At 47.8% G+C, this 19,856-nt stretch overlaps 1 protein-coding gene across 2 annotated transcripts in view; it reads right to left on the bottom strand.

Moving 5' to 3' along the window:
* Window positions 1–19,856, bottom strand: part of prkcaa (protein kinase C, alpha, a) — a 412,324-nt gene that overhangs the window by 54,804 nt on the left and 337,664 nt on the right. Inside the window, exon 15 of one of the 2 annotated variants that reach the window (XM_056281110.1) lies at window positions 17,488–17,595. The exons of the other annotated variant lie outside the window; for it this stretch is intronic. Coding sequence (XP_056137085.1) covers window positions 17,488–17,595 — 108 coding nt within the window. The remainder of the gene's footprint in view (window positions 1–17,487; window positions 17,596–19,856) is intronic. 2 annotated transcript variants of the gene reach the window in all.

Here is a 19,856-nt window from a genome sequence, read left to right as displayed (position 1 = left end):
ATAGTTATAGTGTGTAATACCTACATGACAGAGTCACATATAGTTATAGTGTGTAACACCTACATGACAGCGTCACATATAGTTATAGTGTGTAATATGTACATGACAACGTCACATATATAGTGTGTAATACCTAAATGACAACGTCACATATAGTTATAGTGTGTAATACCTACATGACAGAGTCACATATAGTTATAGTGTGTAATACCTACATGACAGCTTCACATATAGTTATAGTGTGTAATACCTACATGACAGAGTCACATATAGTTATAGTGTGTAATACCTACATGACAGCGTCACATATAGTTATAGTGTGTAATACCTACATGACAACGTCACATATAGTTATAGTGTGTAATACCTACATGACAGAGTCACATATAGTTATAGTGTGTAATACCTACATGACAGCGTCACATATAGTTATAGTGTGTAATATGTACATGACAACGTCACATATATAGTGTGTAATACCTAAATGACAACGTCACATATAGTTATAGTGTGTAATACCTACATGACAGAGTCACATATAGTTATAGTGTGTAATACCTACATGACAGCTTCACATATAGTTATAGTGTGTAATATGTACATGACAACGTCACATATATAGTGTGTAATACCTACATGACAACGTCACATATAGTTATAGTGTGTAATATCTACACGACAACGTCACATATAGTTATAGTGTGTAACATGTACATGACAACACCCTGCCATGTGGCTTGTTTTTGACTGAAGTGTTGATTAAACCAGAATCAGAATACTTTATTCATCATGATGATCAGAAAGGAAATGTGTGAGGGGAAAATCCACGACAAGGTGTGATAAAGGATTTTAATGCACCATGTGAAGTGTGTGTGTGTGTGTGTGTGTGTGTGTGGGGTTGACCCAGCAGAATGTGTTAAAATGCTTCATTGCACGCCTTGGATCTCAGTTATTTTGCAAAAAAAAATTGAAATATGAGTATTTACTTATGAAGCACATTCATTCTGCTCCCATCTGTCAAACATGCTCCATATCTGCCTCTTTTTTTTGGCTTTCCCCCCTTTTTCTCCCAGTTGTATCCTGCCAATTACTCCACTCCTCCAAGCCGTCCCGGTCTCTGCTCCACCCCCTCTGCTGATCCGGGGAGGGCTGCAGACTACCACATGCCTCCTCCCATACATGTGGCGTCACCAAGTCACCAGCCAGCCACTTCTTTTCACCTGACAGTGAGGAGTTTCACCGGGAGGACGTAGCGTGTGGGAGGATCACGCTATTCCCCCAGTCCCCCCTCCCCCGAATAGGCGCCCTGACTGATCAGAGGAGGCGTGAGTGCAGCGACCAGGACACATACCCACATCCGGCTTCCCACCCACAGACACGGCCAATTGTGTCTGTAGGGACGCCCGACCAAGCCAGAGGTAACACGGGGATTTGAACTGGCGATCCCCGTGTTGGTAGGAAACGGAATAGACCACTACGCTACCTGGACGCCTATATCTGCCTCTTTTTATCCTCTTCTGTCAATATGTACATCTGTACTGTTTGCTGACCTGGGGTTTCTGCTGCGTGCATTAAAAGCCGTGGTTAAAGTGCGGCACCAGACACATGGGACATGACCGCAGATCACGGCCCAACTATGAAGACGTTCCTGGAACTGTCTCACCATGCCGGGCATTATGAGAGAGGCAGACAAGACGGAAGAAGAAAGTCTCAATCTGTCAGTTTGGTTTCCCTCACTCCGCTTTCTCCCCACCGCTGCTTTCTAACCGACGGTGATGTTTTCTTCTGATTACGCCTCTTGTCTAGGTCAGCTGACTGACAGCCAGACATACGGGCCTGTGGAAGAATGAAACATTTGTTTGTTCTCTCCATTTTTTTGTGTTTGTCTCCCTCCCGTTCAACTCAGTTAGTCCCTCTCCACTTCTTTTCCCCCTCCTGGGCCTCTGTCTCTCTGTCTCTCTCAGTGTCTTTGGGTCTCTGTCTTTCCTCCACCCCTCCCACCCCCCCCCCATTTTCATGGTTCCTCTTTGTCCTTCTTTCCTCCTCTCACACTACTCTCCGGTTGGCGCTGCCACTGCAGACCACATCTCAGGAGATGTACGTATGTTTTATTGCTACGTTAGAAAAAACAAACAAAAAGAATCCAAGGCCACATTCATGCAAGCAACCATTTAGAGAGTAAGTCTGATCTCAGACTCATGTTTCCAGGTGTTTCTGGGGTTTTCTGTAATTCCTCTGATGGGATGCGGCTGCAGCGTCCAGGGAATCCCAGTGACTCTGCTTGTACATGACACTGTGTAAACTACTCCGCAGCTTGATGCTATCTGGCATTTACTGTTACTGTTGTGTGCTGTGTTCAGAGTCCTGTGTGTTCAGAGTCCTGTGTGTTCAGAGTTGTGTGTTTTCAGAGTCGTGTGTGCTTAGAGTCCTGTGTGTTCAGAGTCCTGTGTGTTCAGAGTCCTGTGTGCTTAGAGTCCTGTGTGTACAGTCCTGTGTGTTCAGAGTCCTGTGTGTTCAGATTCCTGTGTGTTCAGAGTCCTGTGTGCTCAAGAGTCCTGTGTGTTAAAAGTCCTGTGTGCTCAGAGTCCTGTGTGTTCAGAGTCCTGTGTGCTCAGAGTCCTGTATGTTCAGAGTCCTGTGTGCTCAGAGTCCTTTGTGTTCAGAGTCCTGTGTACTCAGAGTCCTGTGTGTTCAGAGTCCTGTGTGTTCAGAGTCCTGTGTGCTCAGAGTCCTGTGTGCTCAAGAGTCCTGTGTGTTCAGAGTCCAGTGTGTTCAGAGTCCAGTGTGTTCAGAGTCCTGTGTGCTTAGAGTCCTGTGTGTTCAGAGTCCCGTGTGCTCAGAGTCCTGTGTGTTCAGAGTCCTGTTGGCTCAGAGTCCTTTGTGTTCAGAGTCCTGTGTGCTCAGAGTCCTGTGTGCTTAGAGTCCTGTGTGCACAGAGTCCTGTGTGTTCAGAGTCCTTTGTGTTCAGAGTCCTGTGTGTTCAGAGTCCTGTGTGCTGAGAGTCCTGTGTGCTCAGAGTCCTGTGTGCTCAGAGTCCTGTGTGCTTAGAGTCCTGTGTGTTCAGAGTCCTGTGTGCTCAGAGTCCTGTGTGCTTAGAGTCCTGTGTGTTCAGAGTCCCGTGTGCTCAGAGTCCTGTGTGTTCAGAGTCCTGTTGGCTCAGAGTCCTTTGTGTTCAGAGTCCTGTGTGCTCAGAGTCCTGTGTGCTTAGAGTCCTGTGTGCTCAGAGTCCTGTGTGTTCAGAGTCCTTTGTGTTCAGAGTCCTGTGTGTTCAGAGTCCTGTGTGCTGAGAGTCCTGTGTGCTCAGAGTCCTGTGTGTTCAGAGTCCTGTGTGCTTAGAGTCCTGTGTGTTCAGAGTCCTGTGTGCTCAGAGTCCTGTGTGCTCAGAGTCCTGTGTGTTCAGAGTCCTGTTGGCTCAGAGTCCTTTGTGTTCAGAGTCCTGTGTGTTCAGAGTCCTGTGTGCTCAGAGTCGTGTGTGCTCAGAGTCCTGTGTGTTCAGAGTCCTGTGTGCTCAGAGTCCTGTGTGTTCAGAGTCCTGTGTGTTCAAAGTCCTGTGTGCTCAGAGTCCTGTGTGTTCAGAGTCCTGTGTGCTTAGAGTCCTGTGTGTTCAGAGTCCTGTGTGCTCAGAGTCCTGTGTGTTCAGAGTCCTGTGTGCTCAGAGTCCTGTGTGCTCAGATTCGTGTGTGTTCAGATTCCTGTGTGTTCAGAGTCCTGTGTGCTCAGAGTCCTGTGTGCCCAGAGTCCTGTGTGTTCAGAATCCTGTGTGTTCAGAGTCCTGTGTGTTCAGAGTCCTGTGTGTTCAAAGTCCTGTGTGCTCAGAGTCCTGTGTGTTCAGAGTCCTGTGTGTTCAGAGTCCTGTGTGCTCAGAGTCGTGTGTGTTCAGAGTCCTGTGTGTTCAGAGTCCTGTGTGTTCAGAGTCCTGTGTGTTCAGAGTCCTGTGTGCTCAGAGTCGTGTGTGTTCAGAGTCCTGTGTGTTCAGAGTCCTGTGTGCTCAGAGTCCTGTGTGCTCAGAGTCCTGTGTGCTCAGAGTCCTGTGTGTTCAGAGTCCTGTGTGCTCAGAGTCCTGTGTGTTCAGAGTCCTGTTGGCTCAGAGTCCTTTGTGTTCAGAGTCCTGTGTGTTCAGAGTCCTGTGTGCTCAGAGTCGTGTGTGCTCAGAGTCCTGTGTGTTCAGAGTCCTGTGTGCTCAGAGTCCTGTGTGTTCAGAGTCCTGTGTGTTCAAAGTCCTGAGTGCTCAGATTCCTGTGTGTTCAGAGTCCTGTGTGCTTAGAGTCGTGTGTGTTCAGAGTCCTGTGTGCTCAGAGTCCTTTGTGCTCAGAGTCCTGTGTGCTCAGAGTCCTGTGTGTTCAGAGTCCTGTGTGTTCAGAGTCCTGTGTGCTCAGAGTCCTGTGTGTTCAGAGTCCTGTGTGTTCAGAGTCCTGTGTGTTCAGAGTCCTGTGTGTTCAGAGTCCTGTGTGCTCAGAGTCGTGTGTGTTCAGAGTCCTGTGTGTTCAGAGTCCTGTGTGCTCAGAGTCCTGTGTGCTCAGAGTCCTGTGTGCTCAGAGTCCTGTGTGTTCAGAGTCCTGTGTGCTCAGAGTCCTGTGTGTTCAGAGTCCTGTTGGCTCAGAGTCCTTTGTGTTCAGAGTCCTGTGTGTTCAGAGTCCTGTGTGCTCAGAGTCGTGTGTGCTCAGAGTCCTGTGTGTTCAGAGTCCTGTGTGCTCAGAGTCCTGTGTGTTCAGAGTCCTGTGTGTTCAAAGTCCTGAGTGCTCAGATTCCTGTGTGTTCAGAGTCCTGTGTGCTTAGAGTCGTGTGTGTTCAGAGTCCTGTGTGTTCAGAGTCGTGTGTTTTCAGAGTCCTGTGTGTTCAGAGTCGTGTGTGTTCAGAGTCCTGTGTGCTCAGAGTCGTGTGCGCTTAGAGTCCTATGTGTTCAGAATCCTGGTTGTGTGTTTGCCACATTCAGGAAGTGTCCCGTCTTACAGCTGCTGTGTGAAAACCTGATTTTTGTAGATAACTGGCAGCAGCACACTTCTAATGCCCTGCAGAAGGATTTATGTTTCGTCATGTTTATGGACTGATGTGGGTGACGGCGATACTGGCATTGAAAAGGTGCAGCAAATCATAATATATAGACTGCTGTAGTAGTCTGCTGTGTGAAAGCACTGTCTAAATAAAGAAGAGAGTTCTGGTTTATCTGGCTGCTTGCACTAATAGGTGAAAAAAGCCCTGTGCAGTGATATAGAAAACTGAGGAGGTGACACGCTGAGGTGGATCGAGATGCATCGTGCAGTTGAGATGTTGACAGGTGACTTGTAATAGCATCGAACTGCAAGGCCAGTGAAGAGTCACACCTCTAGTACAGCGTGATGATAAAGGAAGGTAAAAGGCACACGTTCGAGCTATCTGATACACGCCGCAGCTCATTTAGGACAGTAACTCGAGAGCTGGCTGCTACTGACTGGCGAACATGTGACATCACAACAGCCACCCATTTTACATTGCACTCGTCTACTGCTCTTCCTACTCAGTCCCCATTCCCCCCTGCGTTAACTACAGCTGGTACTCCCTGTTTTATTTATTTTCTCCCCAACTGTACTTGGCCAATTACCCTGTTTTCTGAGCAGTCTGTCTTTCCAAGTTCAGCAAATTGGGTGGGGTGGTGGATCTGTAGATGGTTTTTAAATGTGTGGTATTAGCGCTTTTGACTGCCACCTTTTTGCTGCAAATCTGACAAATGGCCTCCTCCAAGTTACTGGGCTCTCCTTTTTCATTTGGCTTAAAACCAACATGTGGCCACAGCGCTGCTGTGCTGTTTGGCTCTGTAACTACGTCCATGATGTTCATGTCAACACACGCTCGTCCAAATGCAGTCGTCCAATATTATAGAATGTTATAGGATGTTATAGGATGTTATAGGATAAGCATCTCAAGATGACGCTTGTTGGCACTAATTCACTACCCCTGTGCCAGGGGCGCCACAAGATGACGTCATTAAAAGAGCGCCAGTCGAACAACGAACGGTGGAAAACGAGGTGGAAACAGTGATGAAACATGACATGTCCGTTAGTGTCATCCAGCTGTTTTATACACATGATTAGAAACGATTCTGACAATTATGCACAATGATGGCGGTCAGGTCAAATAATCGATCAGGTGATTATGTAATAATTGTGACAGTCCTACACACCAGACAGGTGGAGTCACCGGCCGCTTCTTTTCACCTGACAGTGAGGAGTTAAACCAGGGGGACGTAGCGCGTGGGAGGGTCACGCTATTCCCCCCAGTTCCCCCTCCCCCCGAACAGGCGCCCTGACTGACCAGAGGAGGCGCTAGTGCAGCGACCAGGACATATACCCACATCCGGCTTCCCACCCGCAGACACAGCCAAGTGCGTCTGTCGGGACGCCCGACCAAGCCGGAGGTAACACGGGGATTCAAACCGGTGATCCCTGTGTTGGTAGGCAACGGAATAGACCGGGACACCCTGCCGTCTCCACCTTTTGAGCAGCAGTAAACAGACATGCTTCTGCAGTGAGACTGATACAACATTTATGCTCAATAAAGTGCAGGTGCTTCACATCCAAACGTTACGGGCCAAAACCAGAACAGGCGCCATTTCCCCCAAGTGTCAAATGCAAAACTGGAAGCATTACAATTCATAATTTGATTAATCAACCAACTGGGTCATTAAATACAGGTAGACACCACCAGACTATCACCTTATTATTCTCCTTCATCTGGGTACCGCCTGCATGTTAAACTAGTGTGTGCCGTTACTGTGGCTGTGTTGTGTTGTGTTGTGTAAAAAACTTCTCTGAGATTCATAAAAACTTTTCCTTTTACTAACCTTCCAAAACAGAAATTCCCTTTTGGATAAACAGACAAAGCTCCACATCTGAGCACAGGCTGAAAGCTGCGGTCCCACAGAGGGTGCAGAGTGGTGTATGTGCGAATGTGGGTGTGCAGGTGTGAATATGTGCCTTTTGTGTAACCTTGGTGGTCTTAAAAGAGAAAAAATACTCATCCTGAGCTCAGCATGAACAGCCCGCGGGGGGGAGATGTGGACAGGACAGCCTGACAAGGAAAGACACCTACACACACGCGTGCACACACACACACACACACACACACACACACACACACACACACACACACACACACACACACACACACACACAAGCATCTCCAATCTCTATATCCGCACTCTAAATTGGAGCAACACAGCACTGTTAAGGTGACTGGTACTGGCTGGCAAAGCATGTTGGGTATTGCGAAATGAAATGATGAAGAACAACATCTCCCACCCTGGTCCTATTATAATGTAACACAGCTAGTGAAGAAGAAGAAAAGTCATTTGCAGCGCCTCATGATTCCTAAAGGCAGACACATATTGGCTCGGACCCTTTCTTTGGTTATCGTGTCAGTTCTTGTTTGGTAACTGGTGCCAACCATGGTGCCCATACCAAATGTGATTCTCATGGATCCAAGCCAGATGACTCATGTGAGGCATAATAAGGAATAGAAGAACTAGAGACACCAAATACAGCTATGATGGGTAGATTGGACTAATTTCAGATAAGAAGAATTGATTTTTTTATTTTGTATTTTGCCCAGTGGTTAGCGCTGTTGCCTCACAGCAAGAAGGTCCTGGGTTTGAGCCCCGGGGTAGTCCGACCTTGGGGGTCGTCCCGGGTCGTCCTCTATGTGGAGTTTGCATGTTCTCCCCGTGTCTGCATGGGTTTCCTCCAGGTGCTCTGGTTTCCTCCCACAGTCCAAAGACATGTGGGTCAGGTGACTCAAAGACATGTAGGTCAGGTGACTCGGCCGTGCTAAATTATCCCTAGATGTGAATGTGTGTGTGTGGGCCCTGTGATGGCCTGGCGGCCTGTCTAGGATGTCTCCCTGCCTGCTGCCCGATGACTGCTGGGAAAGGCTCTGGCATCCCCCCGACCCTGAGAACAGGATAAGCAGTTTGGATAATGGATGGATGGAGATACTTTATTGATCCCTGTGGGAAAAGTCTACTCTGCATTTAACTCATCCTAGCTGTGAAGCTAGGAGCAGTGGGCAGCTGCTGTGATGCACCCGGGGACCAACTCCAGTTCTTCTTGCCATGCCTCGGTCAAGGGCACAGACAGGAGTATTAACCCTACCATGCGTGTCTATTTGATGGTGGGGGAAACCGGAGCACCTGGAGAAAACCCACCGCAGACATGGAGAGAACATGCAAACTCCACTCAGAGGATACCCCAGGGCTATTATGGGTATATTTACTTTACAAATCTTTTGATTTTTTTTTTTTGACTGATGAAATTTGTCGAACCTCGGATCCAGGAGGAACAATGCGGATTCTGTCCTGGCTGTGGAACAACGGACCAACTCTTTACCCTTGCGGAAGTGCTGAGGGGAGCATGGGAGTTTGACCAGCCAGTCTACATGTGTTTTGTGGACTTGGAGAAGGCTTACGACTGTGTACCCCGGGGCACTCTGTGGGAGGTACTGCGGGAGTAAGGGGTACCGGGGCAGTTGCTACAAGCCACCCGGTCCTCGTGTAACCAAAGTGAGAGCTGTGTCCGCGTTCTCGGCATAAAGTCAAATACGTTTTTGGTGCATGTCAGACTCTGGCAAGGTTGTCCCTTGTCTCCACATTCTGTTTGTGATATTCATGGACAGGATCTCAAAGCGCAGCCAAGGTGAGGAGTGTGTCCACTTTGGGAACCTCAGAATTGCATCTCTGTTCTTTGCAGATGATGTGGTTTTGTTGGCTTCATCAGAACCCAACCTCTGGCACGCACTGGGGCGGTTTGCAGCTGAGTGTGAAATGGCCGGGATGAGAGTCAGCACCTACAAGTCTGAGGCCATGGTTCTCTACTTGAAAATGGTGGATTGCTCCCTCTGGGTTGGGGATGAGTAGTTGCCTCAAGTGAAGGAGTTCAAGTATCTCGGGGTCTTGTTCATGAGTGAGGGTAGGATGGAGCGGGAGATTGACAGGTGGATTGGTGCAGCATCAGCAGTAATGTGGACGTTGTACTGAACCGTTGTGGTGAAGAGGGAGCTGAGCCAGAAGGCAAAGCTCTCAATTTACCAGTCAATCTTCGTTCCAACCCTCACCTATGGTCATGAGCTTTGGGTAGTGACTGAGAGGGTGAGATTGCGGATACAAGTGACTGAAATGAGTTTCCTTCGTTGGGTGTCTGGGCTTAGCCTTAGAGATAGGGTGAGGAGCTCCGACCTATGGAGGGAGCTCGGAGTAGCGTTGCTGCTCCTTTGAGTCGAAAGGAGCCAGTTGATTAGGATGCCTCCTGGGTGCCCTCCTTTGGAGGTTTTCCAGGCACGGCCAACTGGGAGGAGACCCAGAACTCGCTGGAGGGACTACATGTCCAATCTGGCCTGGGAACGCCTTGGGATCCCCCAGGGGGAGCTGGGGGATGTTGCTGGGGAGAAGGATGTCTGGAGTGCCCTACTTAGCCTGCTGCCACCGTGACCCGACCCCGCAGAAGTAGCTGAAGATGAATGAATGATGAATTTTCAATCAATTATTCTGCAAAAATTAAAAAATACCGGTGACTGCCCATCTTAAGTTTCCAGAGTAAAGTGAAGTCTACAAAAATTGTAATCGATTCATTTTCTGCAATCATAAACGGACTAATAATTTCAGCATTTTATGTGAACGATCAAAATCAAGTCCTGTGGAAACTGTCATGGATTTAAAGGAGCTGAGCTTTCCCAGTGTGGGCGGAACAACAGTGCAGCAAATACAGTATATAGTAAAACTCAGATGAGTTACAGCAGATGTAAGTGCAAGCCAGTGTTGCTATTAAAGGTTTGGATGTAAGCCCCAGGCCACGGCATTTAACTGTGCCAGCAGAATGGCTAGAGCTGAAGAAAGCTGTTGCGAAATCAACATACTTCTGTCTGTGTATTTGATACGGAAACAATGTCATCATCTTCAGCTGCTTCTCTGGTGTTGGGTCGTGGTAGCAGACATCCCTCCCCGCCGCAACACCCTCCAGCTCCTCCTGCGGGATCCCAAGGCGTTCCCAGTTCAGACTGGACATGTAGTCCCTCCAACGAGTTCTGGGTTTACCCCAGGATCTCCTCCCAGTTGGCCGTGCCCGGAAAACCTTGAAAGGAAGTTGCCCAGGAGGCATCCTAATCAGATGCCCAAACCACCTCAACTGGCTCCTTTTGACGTGAAGGAGCAGCGGCTCTACTCCGAGCTCCCTCCGGATGTCCAGGCTCCTCACCCTATCTCTAAGGCTCAGCCCAGACATCCTACGGAGGAAACTCATTTCAGCCGCTTGTATCCGCAATCTCACGCTTTTAGTTACTACCCCAAAGCTCATGACCATAGGTGAGGTTTGGAACAAAGACTGACTGGTAAATTGAGAGCTTTGACTTCCAGTTCAGTTCCCTCTTTACCACAACAGTCCGGTACAACGTCCACATTACTGCCGATGCTGCACCAATCCGCCTGTCAATCTCCCGCTCCATCCTACCCTCACTTGTGAACAAGACCCCGAGATACTTGAACTCCTTCACTTGAGGCAACAACATGAACTGGAAAAAAGATTAAATAAAATAGATGAACCAGTCGTCACTGTCACCGCACACAAATGTTGGTATACTTGGTGTAGCTTGGTGTTCCTCATTTCCCGTGAGACTGTTGGTACATAGATGCAAACACAGGCAATGAAAAAGATGCTAACCGACAGTCGACTAGCTGGAGATAATCATACAGTGACTGGCATGGGAAAGTTAAGCTGGTTTGGCTAGCAGGCCCATGCCTACTGCAAAAGCTAAATTTTTCTTTTTTCTTTGTAGTCATGTCCTCTAGCCTGCACAAGCTAGCAAGTATACTGGCAATTTCATTTGTAGCTGTCACGATGTTCTCATTTCTATGTGTTGCGATGGTGAGAAGGGATGCTCTTGCAAATAGAAGGCTTTCACCAGCATGGTCACCGAAAACAACTTGAAATGTCCTTCAACCTGACTGCTGACCCCCCCCCCCCCAGCTCTCAGTCAATATCTGTCTCCTTTATTTGTTTTTTTTCCCCCCACAATTACTTGACTGTTTGGCTTTTTCTTTATGTCTGTCTTTACGTTTTCATACCTGTATCCTAGCTACATACATAATACTACATACAGTTGAGCTAACACCCTTGAAATGGGTGTATGTCAAACAGCCAGCACTCCTGCTGGTCAGGCAGATCCCATTACTTTCTGATCTCAATGTGTGCAGTTTGTGTTGATATGGACCTTTCTAAGATTGGATTTTTACTACTGGAACAGGGTCAGACAGAGAAAGAAATGGCTGGAATGCGAGTTAGAGAGTGAGCGAGAGAGCGAGAGAGCTAGAGAGAGAGTGCGCGTGAGAGAGTGAACAGTGGGCTTGAGAGAGACAGAATGAACAGTGGGCTTTCTGGCCACAAATATCTGATCCATCACAGTGGGGTAAGGGACTTTCAACATGCACGTGCACGCACCCAAACACATGGAAAACAACAACTTTTAAAGGCCTTTTCTTCTTCAGTGCCTCAGAGATTAAAGTCAGCAGGAAGATATGGGCTCAAAGGTGAATCCCACTGGGTCGAAGAGAAAAAAGGGCTTCAGTTCTTCAGTTCGCTCTCCACTGACAACACATTATAGCAGAATTAGATGTGGATGTGAATACAGGATTCCACTAGTACAGGACCCGGGACCTCCCAGATTGAGACTTGCACCCATATGATTGAATCCAGGTCCTCTTTTGTCACTATCAAAATCTGTAAATACATTTTGTACATTTGTGGGCGCACGGTGGCACAGTCCAAAGACATGTAAGTCAGGTGAATTGGCCGTACTAAATTGTCCCTAGGAATGAATGTGTGTGTGTGTGTGTGTGTGTGTGTGTGTGTGTGTGTGTGTGTGTGTGTGTGTAGGTGGGCCCTGTGATGGCCTGGTGGCCTGTCCAGGGTGTCTCCCCGACTGCTGCCCAATGACTGCTGGAATAGGTTCCAGCATCCCCGCGACCCTGAGAGCAGGATAAGCGGTTAAGATAATGGATGGATGGATGGACATTTTGTATAATATTAAATGGGCAGCACGGTGGTGCAGTGGTTAGCGTGGTCGCCTCACAGCAAGAAGGTTCCGGGTTCGAGCCCTGGGGTAGTCCAACCTTGATGGGTCACCCCAGGTTGTCCTCTGTGTGGAGTTTGCATGTTCTCCCTGTGTCTGTGTGGGTTTCCTCTGGGGGCTCCGGTTTCCTCCCACTGTCCAAAGACATGTAGGTCAGGTGACTCGGCCGGACTAAATTGTCCCTAGGTGTGTGTGTGTGTGTGTGTGTGTGTGTGTGTGTGTGTGTGCGTGCCTGCGTGTGTGTGTGTGATGGCCTGGCGGCCTGTCCAGGGTGTCTTCCCACCTGCTGCCCAGTGACTGCTGGGATAGGCTCCAGCATCCCACGACCCTGAGAGCAGGATAAGCGGTTTGGATAATGGATGGATGGATGATTACTGTAAACCCCCTAGCTAAGCAAGTGGGCATTGGTGCTGTGAAATGGTGAAATGAGTGTGGCTAAATTAGGGGTTGCATGTGTAGGTGCAGTGCTGTCCATAAATAGGACTGAAATGGGGGGGAAAAGATTGATAGACAGAACACGACACTTACCATGTAGAGTCAGGGTACCGTGTACTGGAAGAGGGGCATTAGTTTGGACTCTTAGCTTGCTTGCTTTTCCTGGTTGTGAACAGAACTTTTGGCTGCACGTCCATTTTCAAAAAGGTAGATGGACTGCGTTTGTAGAGCGCTATTCCAGTCTACCCACCACCAAGCGCTCTTCAATATGAAGCTGCAAAAACTGACTGCACAGCATGTTTCCCACTCAGCGACCTTCTTTTCTGACCTTCATCCCAGGACCTTTGACCCACCCCACTACTCAGCCTTGCCTTGGTATTTGTTTAGTTTCATCGCTTCCTACAAAAATCCCCTTTTCTCCTCAGCCAGCTTCTCAGCTAAACCACCCCACCTCCATCTGAGCATCCACAGCTTCCCCGCTCCTACCCACCCTCCTCCTCCTCCCTCTCTTTCTAGGTCAACTGCTGGCAGGCACTATGTATCCATTAAAAGGAGGGCTAATGGTGCCACCAGGCAAACAGGGTTACAGCCAAGTCACACACCCGGACACACACACACACACACGGACACATGGACACACACACGGACACACACACGGACACATAAATACACAGGCCAGAGAAGAGTGGAAGGAGGGCAGACAGGAGTGTGCGTGGAAAGGGAGAGAATGGGAAAAAAAAGATGTGAGAAAAAGATGGAAAAGGGGAGGGGAGAAAGAGGGATAGAGGGGATATAAAGGAAGATAGAGCGTGATAAGAGAAAGGATAGCGCAAGGGATGTGGCAAGAGACACACACGGAGACAGAGGCAGCGGGAGAGGGAGAGAGAGTGGGAGGAGAGGGAGGGAGAGCAGAGAGAGCGAGAGATGATGGTGAGGAGTTGAGGTGGGGTCAACAGGAGGAAGCACGCTATCACACAGCTCATCAACTCCACACTGCCTCTGGGAAGAAATAAAACTGCCAATTTCAGTTTGCTTCCTTGGTCGCACACCTATGGCTACACATGCTCTTCCATTGTTAATATACTAGTGATGAGTTGTGGACAGTGTAACAAGTACACACACACACACACACACACACACACACACACACAAACACACAACTGACTTGACAGAGGACGACGTGGTTCACACACACTGCTGACACTGAGTAACATTGAAACACGGTCTCTTCCTCTATTACTGTCACCTCGTTACTGTCCCCTCATTATCGTCACCTCCTTACTGTCACCTCGTTACTGTCACCTCGTTACTGTCCCCTCGTTATCGTCACCTCCTTACTGTCACCTCGTTACCGTCATCTCGTTACCGTCACCTCGTTACCATCACCTCGTTACAGCAGCAGGATAACACAGTCTTCAATAACTTCACAGAACATCTTAATGATGCAGGTAGGACACCACACAGCAAGGTGGACCAGTTCATCTGGACACCATGTGGTGTCCAGATGAACTGGTCCACCTTGCTGTGGATTTCACAGGTCTCTGTGGACTAAGTTAACTCTGTATGAGTGTCCATATAGATGTCCATTTTTTCAAGCTTTTTTTCCATTGAGTCGTCCTGGGTCCGATGTTAAACTGCAACCGCCCAGTCGTTGGCGACTCACCCGGCACCCCCACTTCAACCCTTGGGTTGTTGTGAGGAGGGTGTGTGGACACCCAGCAGGACTAAAAACAAAACCTGTCAAAGGGCGGACGAGTTCCTCTGTGACCCAACAGCCGTCCATACTTGGAGAGGAGACAGGGACCACCGGGTACTCCCCTACTGACATTCAATGATGACTCAACCCGACGTGTTGAGGCATCAGCTGTGCACCTACCACCTCCATAGCTTACAGAACTGATGATGATGATGATGATGATGATGATTCATTGAGAAGAAACCTCCAGTAGGTCACATAGCACAGTGCAATTGGACAGGTTTGATAGACCAAAACCACTGAGAAGAAAGAGGAGAACTGACTAGAACTTCATCCACCTCCATAAAGATAATCGGCCAACGCTTCTGGAGAATAAAGGCCCAAATACTCATGTTGGCCTAAACGCACCACCCAAAAGACTCATGTTGGCCATCCAAAATACTCATGTTGGCCTAAATACTCCATCCAAAATACTCATGTTGGCCTAAAACGCACCATCCAAAATACTCATGTTGGCCTAAACGCACCATCCAAATACCCATGTTGGCCTAAATACTCCACCCAAAATACTCATGTTGGCCTAAACGCACCACCCAAAACACTCATGTTGGCCATCCAAAATACTCATGTTGGCCTAAATACTCCATCCAAAATACTCATGTTGGCCTAAAACGCACCATCCAAAATACTCATGTTGGCCTAAACGCACCATCCAAATACCCATGTTGGCCTAAATACTCCACCCAAAATACTCATGTTGGCCTAAACGCACCACCTAAAAGACTCATGTTGGCCATCCAAAATACTCATGTTGGCCTAAATACTCCATCCAAAATACTCATGTTGGCCTAAAACGCACCATCCAAAATACTCATGTTGGCCTAAACGCACCATCCAAATACCCATGTTGGCCTAAATACTCCATCCAAAATACTCATGTTGGCCTAAACGCACCACCCAAAACACTCATGTTGGCCTAAGCGCACCATCCAAAATACTCATGTTGGCCTAAAACGCACCATCCAAAATACTCATGTTGGCCTAAACGCACCACCCAAAAGACTCATGTTGGCCATCCAAAATACTCATGTTGGCCTAAAACGCACCATCCAAAATACTCATGTTGGCCTAAACGCACCATCCAAATACCCATGTTGGCCTAAATACTCCACCCAAAATACTCATGTTGGCCTAAACGCACCACCCAAAACACTCATGTTGGCCATCCAAAATACTCATGTTGGCCTAAATACTCCATCCAAAATACTCATGTTGGCCTAAATACTCCACCCAAAATACTCATGTTGGCCTAAATACTCCATCCAAAATACTCATGTTGGCCTAAATACTCCACCCAAAATACTCATGTTGGCCTAAACGCACCACCTAAAAGACTCATGTTGGCCATCCAAAATACTCATGTTGGCCTAAATACTCCATCCAAAATACTCATGTTGGCCTAAAACGCACCATCCAAAATACTCATGTTGGCCTAAACGCACCATCCAAATACCCATGTTGGCCTAAATACTCCATCCAAAATACTCATGTTGGCCTAAACGCACCACCCAAAACACTCATGTTGGCCTAAACGCACCATCCAAAATACTCATGTTGGCCTAAAACGCACCATCCAAAATACTCATGTTGGCCTAAACGCACCACCCAAAAGACTCATCTTGGCCATCCAAAATACTCATGTTAGCCTAAATACTCCATCCAAAATACTCATGTTGGCCTAAAACGCACCATCCAAAATACTCATGTTGGCCTAAACGCACCATCCAAATACCCATGTTGGCCTAAATACTCCATCCAAAATACTCATGTTGGCCTAAACGCACCACCCAAAACACTCATGTTGGCCGAAACGCACCATCCAAAATACTCATGTTGGCCTAAAACGCACCATCCAAAATACTAATTTTGGCCTAAATACTCCATCCAAAATACTCATGTTGGCCTAAACGCACCACCCAAAACACTCATGTTGGCCATCCAAAATACTCATGTTGGCCTAAATACTCCATCCAAAATACTCATGTTGGCGTAAAACGGACCATCCAAAATACTCATGTTGGCCTAAACACACCATCCAAATACTCATGTTGGCCTACACGCACCATCCAAATACTCATGTTGGCCTAAAACGCACCATCCAAAATACTCATGTTGGCCTAAACGCACCATCCAAAATACTCATGTTGGCCTAAATACTCCATCCAAAATACTCATGTTGGCCTAAACGCACCATCCAAAATACTCATTTTGGCCTAAATACTCCATCCAAAATACTCATGTTGGCCTAAACGCACCATCCAAAATACTCATTTTGGCTTAAATACTCCATTCAAAATACTCAGGTTGGCCTAAATGCACCATACAAAATACTCATGTTGGCCTAAATACTCCACCCAAAATACTCATGTTGGCCAAAATACTCCATCCAAAATACTCATGTTGGCCTAAACGCACCACCCACGTAACCTATGACGCATGGCGACTCTGTCAGTCACACGGTGGCCTAAACAGATGGAGTAATGACCATGTAGCTTGTGGATGATGTCGGACAATTTAGAAGACACGTCCATTTCATTCTATTTTATTTATTTTGCTTCTTTTCCGCCCTTTTCTCTCCAACTGTATCCAGCCAATCACCCTGCTGTCTGAGCCGTCCCGGTCTCTGCTCCACCCCCTCTGCTGATCCAGGAGGGCTGCAGACTACCACATGCCTCCTCCCATACATGTGGAGTCACCAGCCGCTTCTTTTCACCTGACAGTGAGGAGTTTCACCAGGGGGACGTAGCACGTGGGAGGATCACGCTATTACCCCCACTTCCCCCTCCCCCCCGAACAGGCGCCCTGACTGACCAGAGGAGGCGCTAGTGCAGCGACCAGGACACATACCCACATCCGGCTTCCCACCCGCAGACACGGCTAATTGTGTCTGTAGGGACGCCCGACCAAGCCGGGAGTAACAAGGAGATTCGAACTGGTGATCCCTGTGCTACCCGGATGCCCTGTTTCATTTTAACTCTACAGTACGAATCCAGAACAATTTAGTAACTTCTGGACAAACTAAAACCTGAGGCTGGACTGTCGTACAGATGTGCGAACTGCGATACTACACCTACAACATACCAAGCGAGACAGACTTTTTGCAGAGAGCACAGCAGGTTGGAGGAACACGTTTATCTCTTCAGGTGTAATTATTTGACAGTTACGTGCTGCAGTTGTCATCACATGACCGGTGACTGACTCAAACTCACCCCTTTGCAGATGGAGATGGCTTCTTTGGACATGGCCTTGGGGTAGGACACGTTGTGCTCCATGATGGACTGGAATAACTCATCTTCATCCTCGCCATCAAAAGGAGGCTGGGGGGTGGGGTGGTGAAAGGATGGAGACGACAACAGGGGGACGTCAGTTTCTCGGTTGCACAACAGGAATATTCAGAATTCAAAAGTCTCACATGGATTTGTACAGTGGGTGGAATAATGTTCAGTTTGTCAAAGGTCGGTGTGCGATTTGCATATCAGAAAAAGGTTAAAAACAGAAATTATTGGTCAGAATGGAATAAAATAGAAGTAAAAATACCATTAAGATACAAAGTACTACAATAGCACACTTAAGATGATGCCAATACACACACACACACACATATATACGTATATATATAATCCAGAATATAATACCGAGAAATTCATATTTTTAATCTGCATTATTTTGCTCCTTATTTGTTGAGCACTTTCCCTACCATTGAGTGTTTCTTTTAACAAAGTTTTATATATATCTACATGTACCTGGGTATGTTTCAATAGAGATTAAAGAGCATTTAAGTTTTCTAACTTCTCCAAAAGAAGGTCATAAAAGATTCTGTCCGATATCTTTTTGCAGTGACTGTGATGCAGGCTTGTGTCACGCAGACCACCAAATTATTTATTCACTTAAAAACACACCGCTAATGGGAATGTCCCTAATTCACATTTAATAATTTCGACTCATGAAGAAGTTGCATTTGGATGAGGACACAGCTGTAAGGTGGTGAAGACAGAAAGCGCAGGAAGAGGTGAAGGACTTGGACTGATGTGTTTTAGAGGCAGACCCCCCCCCCCCGTACAGGAAATGCAAAGTGGATGAGCTCTTTCCCCCTCGCTGCCACCCATCAGTAACTATAATGCGGCTGTTTTGACAGTCAATAAATGTATCATGAACCTCAGTTCCATTTCACTTACCCTGCCCCCCCCCCCCCGTTGGAAATAGCCTGTCTGCATCCTGCCCTCATTTTCACACGAGATGGGCAAAGATAATAGAGAGAGCAGAAGATGGAGAGTTTGTGCTTATAACTCGATGGGTAAGGGTGTTTTTTTCCTATTAATATAAAACTTGTGTTCTAAAGGCATATGAAGTGATTCCTACTAGAAAGTCCATCCATCCATTATCCAAACCGCTTATGCTACTCAGGGTCACGGGATGCTGGAGCCTACCCCAGTAGTCATTGGGCGGCAGGCGGGGAGACACCCTGGACAGGCTGCCAGGCCATCACAGGGCCCACACACACACACACACACACACACACACATTCACACCCACGGACAATTTAGTACGGCCGATTCACCTGACCTACATGTCTTTGGACTGTGGGAGGAAACCGGAGCCCCTGGAGGAAACCCACGCAGACACAGGGAGAACATGCAAACTCCACACTGAGGACGACTCGGGATGATCCCCAAGGTTGGACTATCCCAAGGTTCAAACCTAGGGGTGTGAGGTGACCGCGCTCGGTAACCACTGCGCCACCATGCCACCCCAACTAGAAAGTGCTCTATTAATTTGTGAAGAACAAAAACAAAAACATCTCGATCTTCATCATCTCTACAGAAGAGACAGCAATCTGATTACATTTGTACAGACTGTCCTTCACACATGATGCCACGTGTGCTAAATCGTTACATCGTGTGTGTTCCACGATGGTTAAAAAAGGGGACCAGAGGGTGTGCTCCAATTACCGGGGCATCACATTGCTCAGCCTTCCCGGGAAAGTCTACTCTAGGATGCTGGAAAGAAGGCTCCGACCGACTGTTGAACCTCGGATCCAGGAGGAACAATGCGGATTCTGTCCTGGCCGTGGAACAACAGACCAACTCCTTACCCTTGCAGAAATGCTGAGGGAGGCATGGGAGTTTGACCAGCCAGTCTACATGTGTTTTGCGGACTTGTAGAAAGCTTACGACCGTGTACCCCGGGGCACTCTGTGGGGGGTACTGTGGGAGTATGGGGTACCGGGGCAGTTGCTACAAACCATCCGGTCCTCATGTAACCAAAGTGAGAGCTGTGTCCGCATTCTCGGCACAAAGTCAAACATGTTTTTGGTGGGTGTTGGACTCCTCCAAGGTTGTCCCTTGAGGAGTGTGTCCGTTTTGGGAACCTCAGAATTGCATCTCTGCTCTTTACAGATGATGTGGTTTTGTTGGCGTCATCAGAACGCGACCTCTGGTGCGCACTGGGGCGGTTTGCAGCTGAGTGTGAAATGGCCGGGATGAGAGTCAGCACCTCCAAGTCTGAGGCCATGGTTCTCTACTGGAAAATGGTGGATTGTTCCCTCTGGGTAGGGGATGAGTTGTTGCCTCAAGTGAAG

The sequence above is a fragment of the Lampris incognitus genome, chromosome 5 (assembly GCF_029633865.1).
Source record: "Lampris incognitus isolate fLamInc1 chromosome 5, fLamInc1.hap2, whole genome shotgun sequence".
Taxonomy (NCBI): domain Eukaryota; kingdom Metazoa; phylum Chordata; class Actinopteri; order Lampriformes; family Lampridae; genus Lampris; species Lampris incognitus.
The sequence above is the reverse complement of the archived record's forward strand: the minus strand, read 5'-3'. Positions and strand labels throughout refer to the sequence as shown.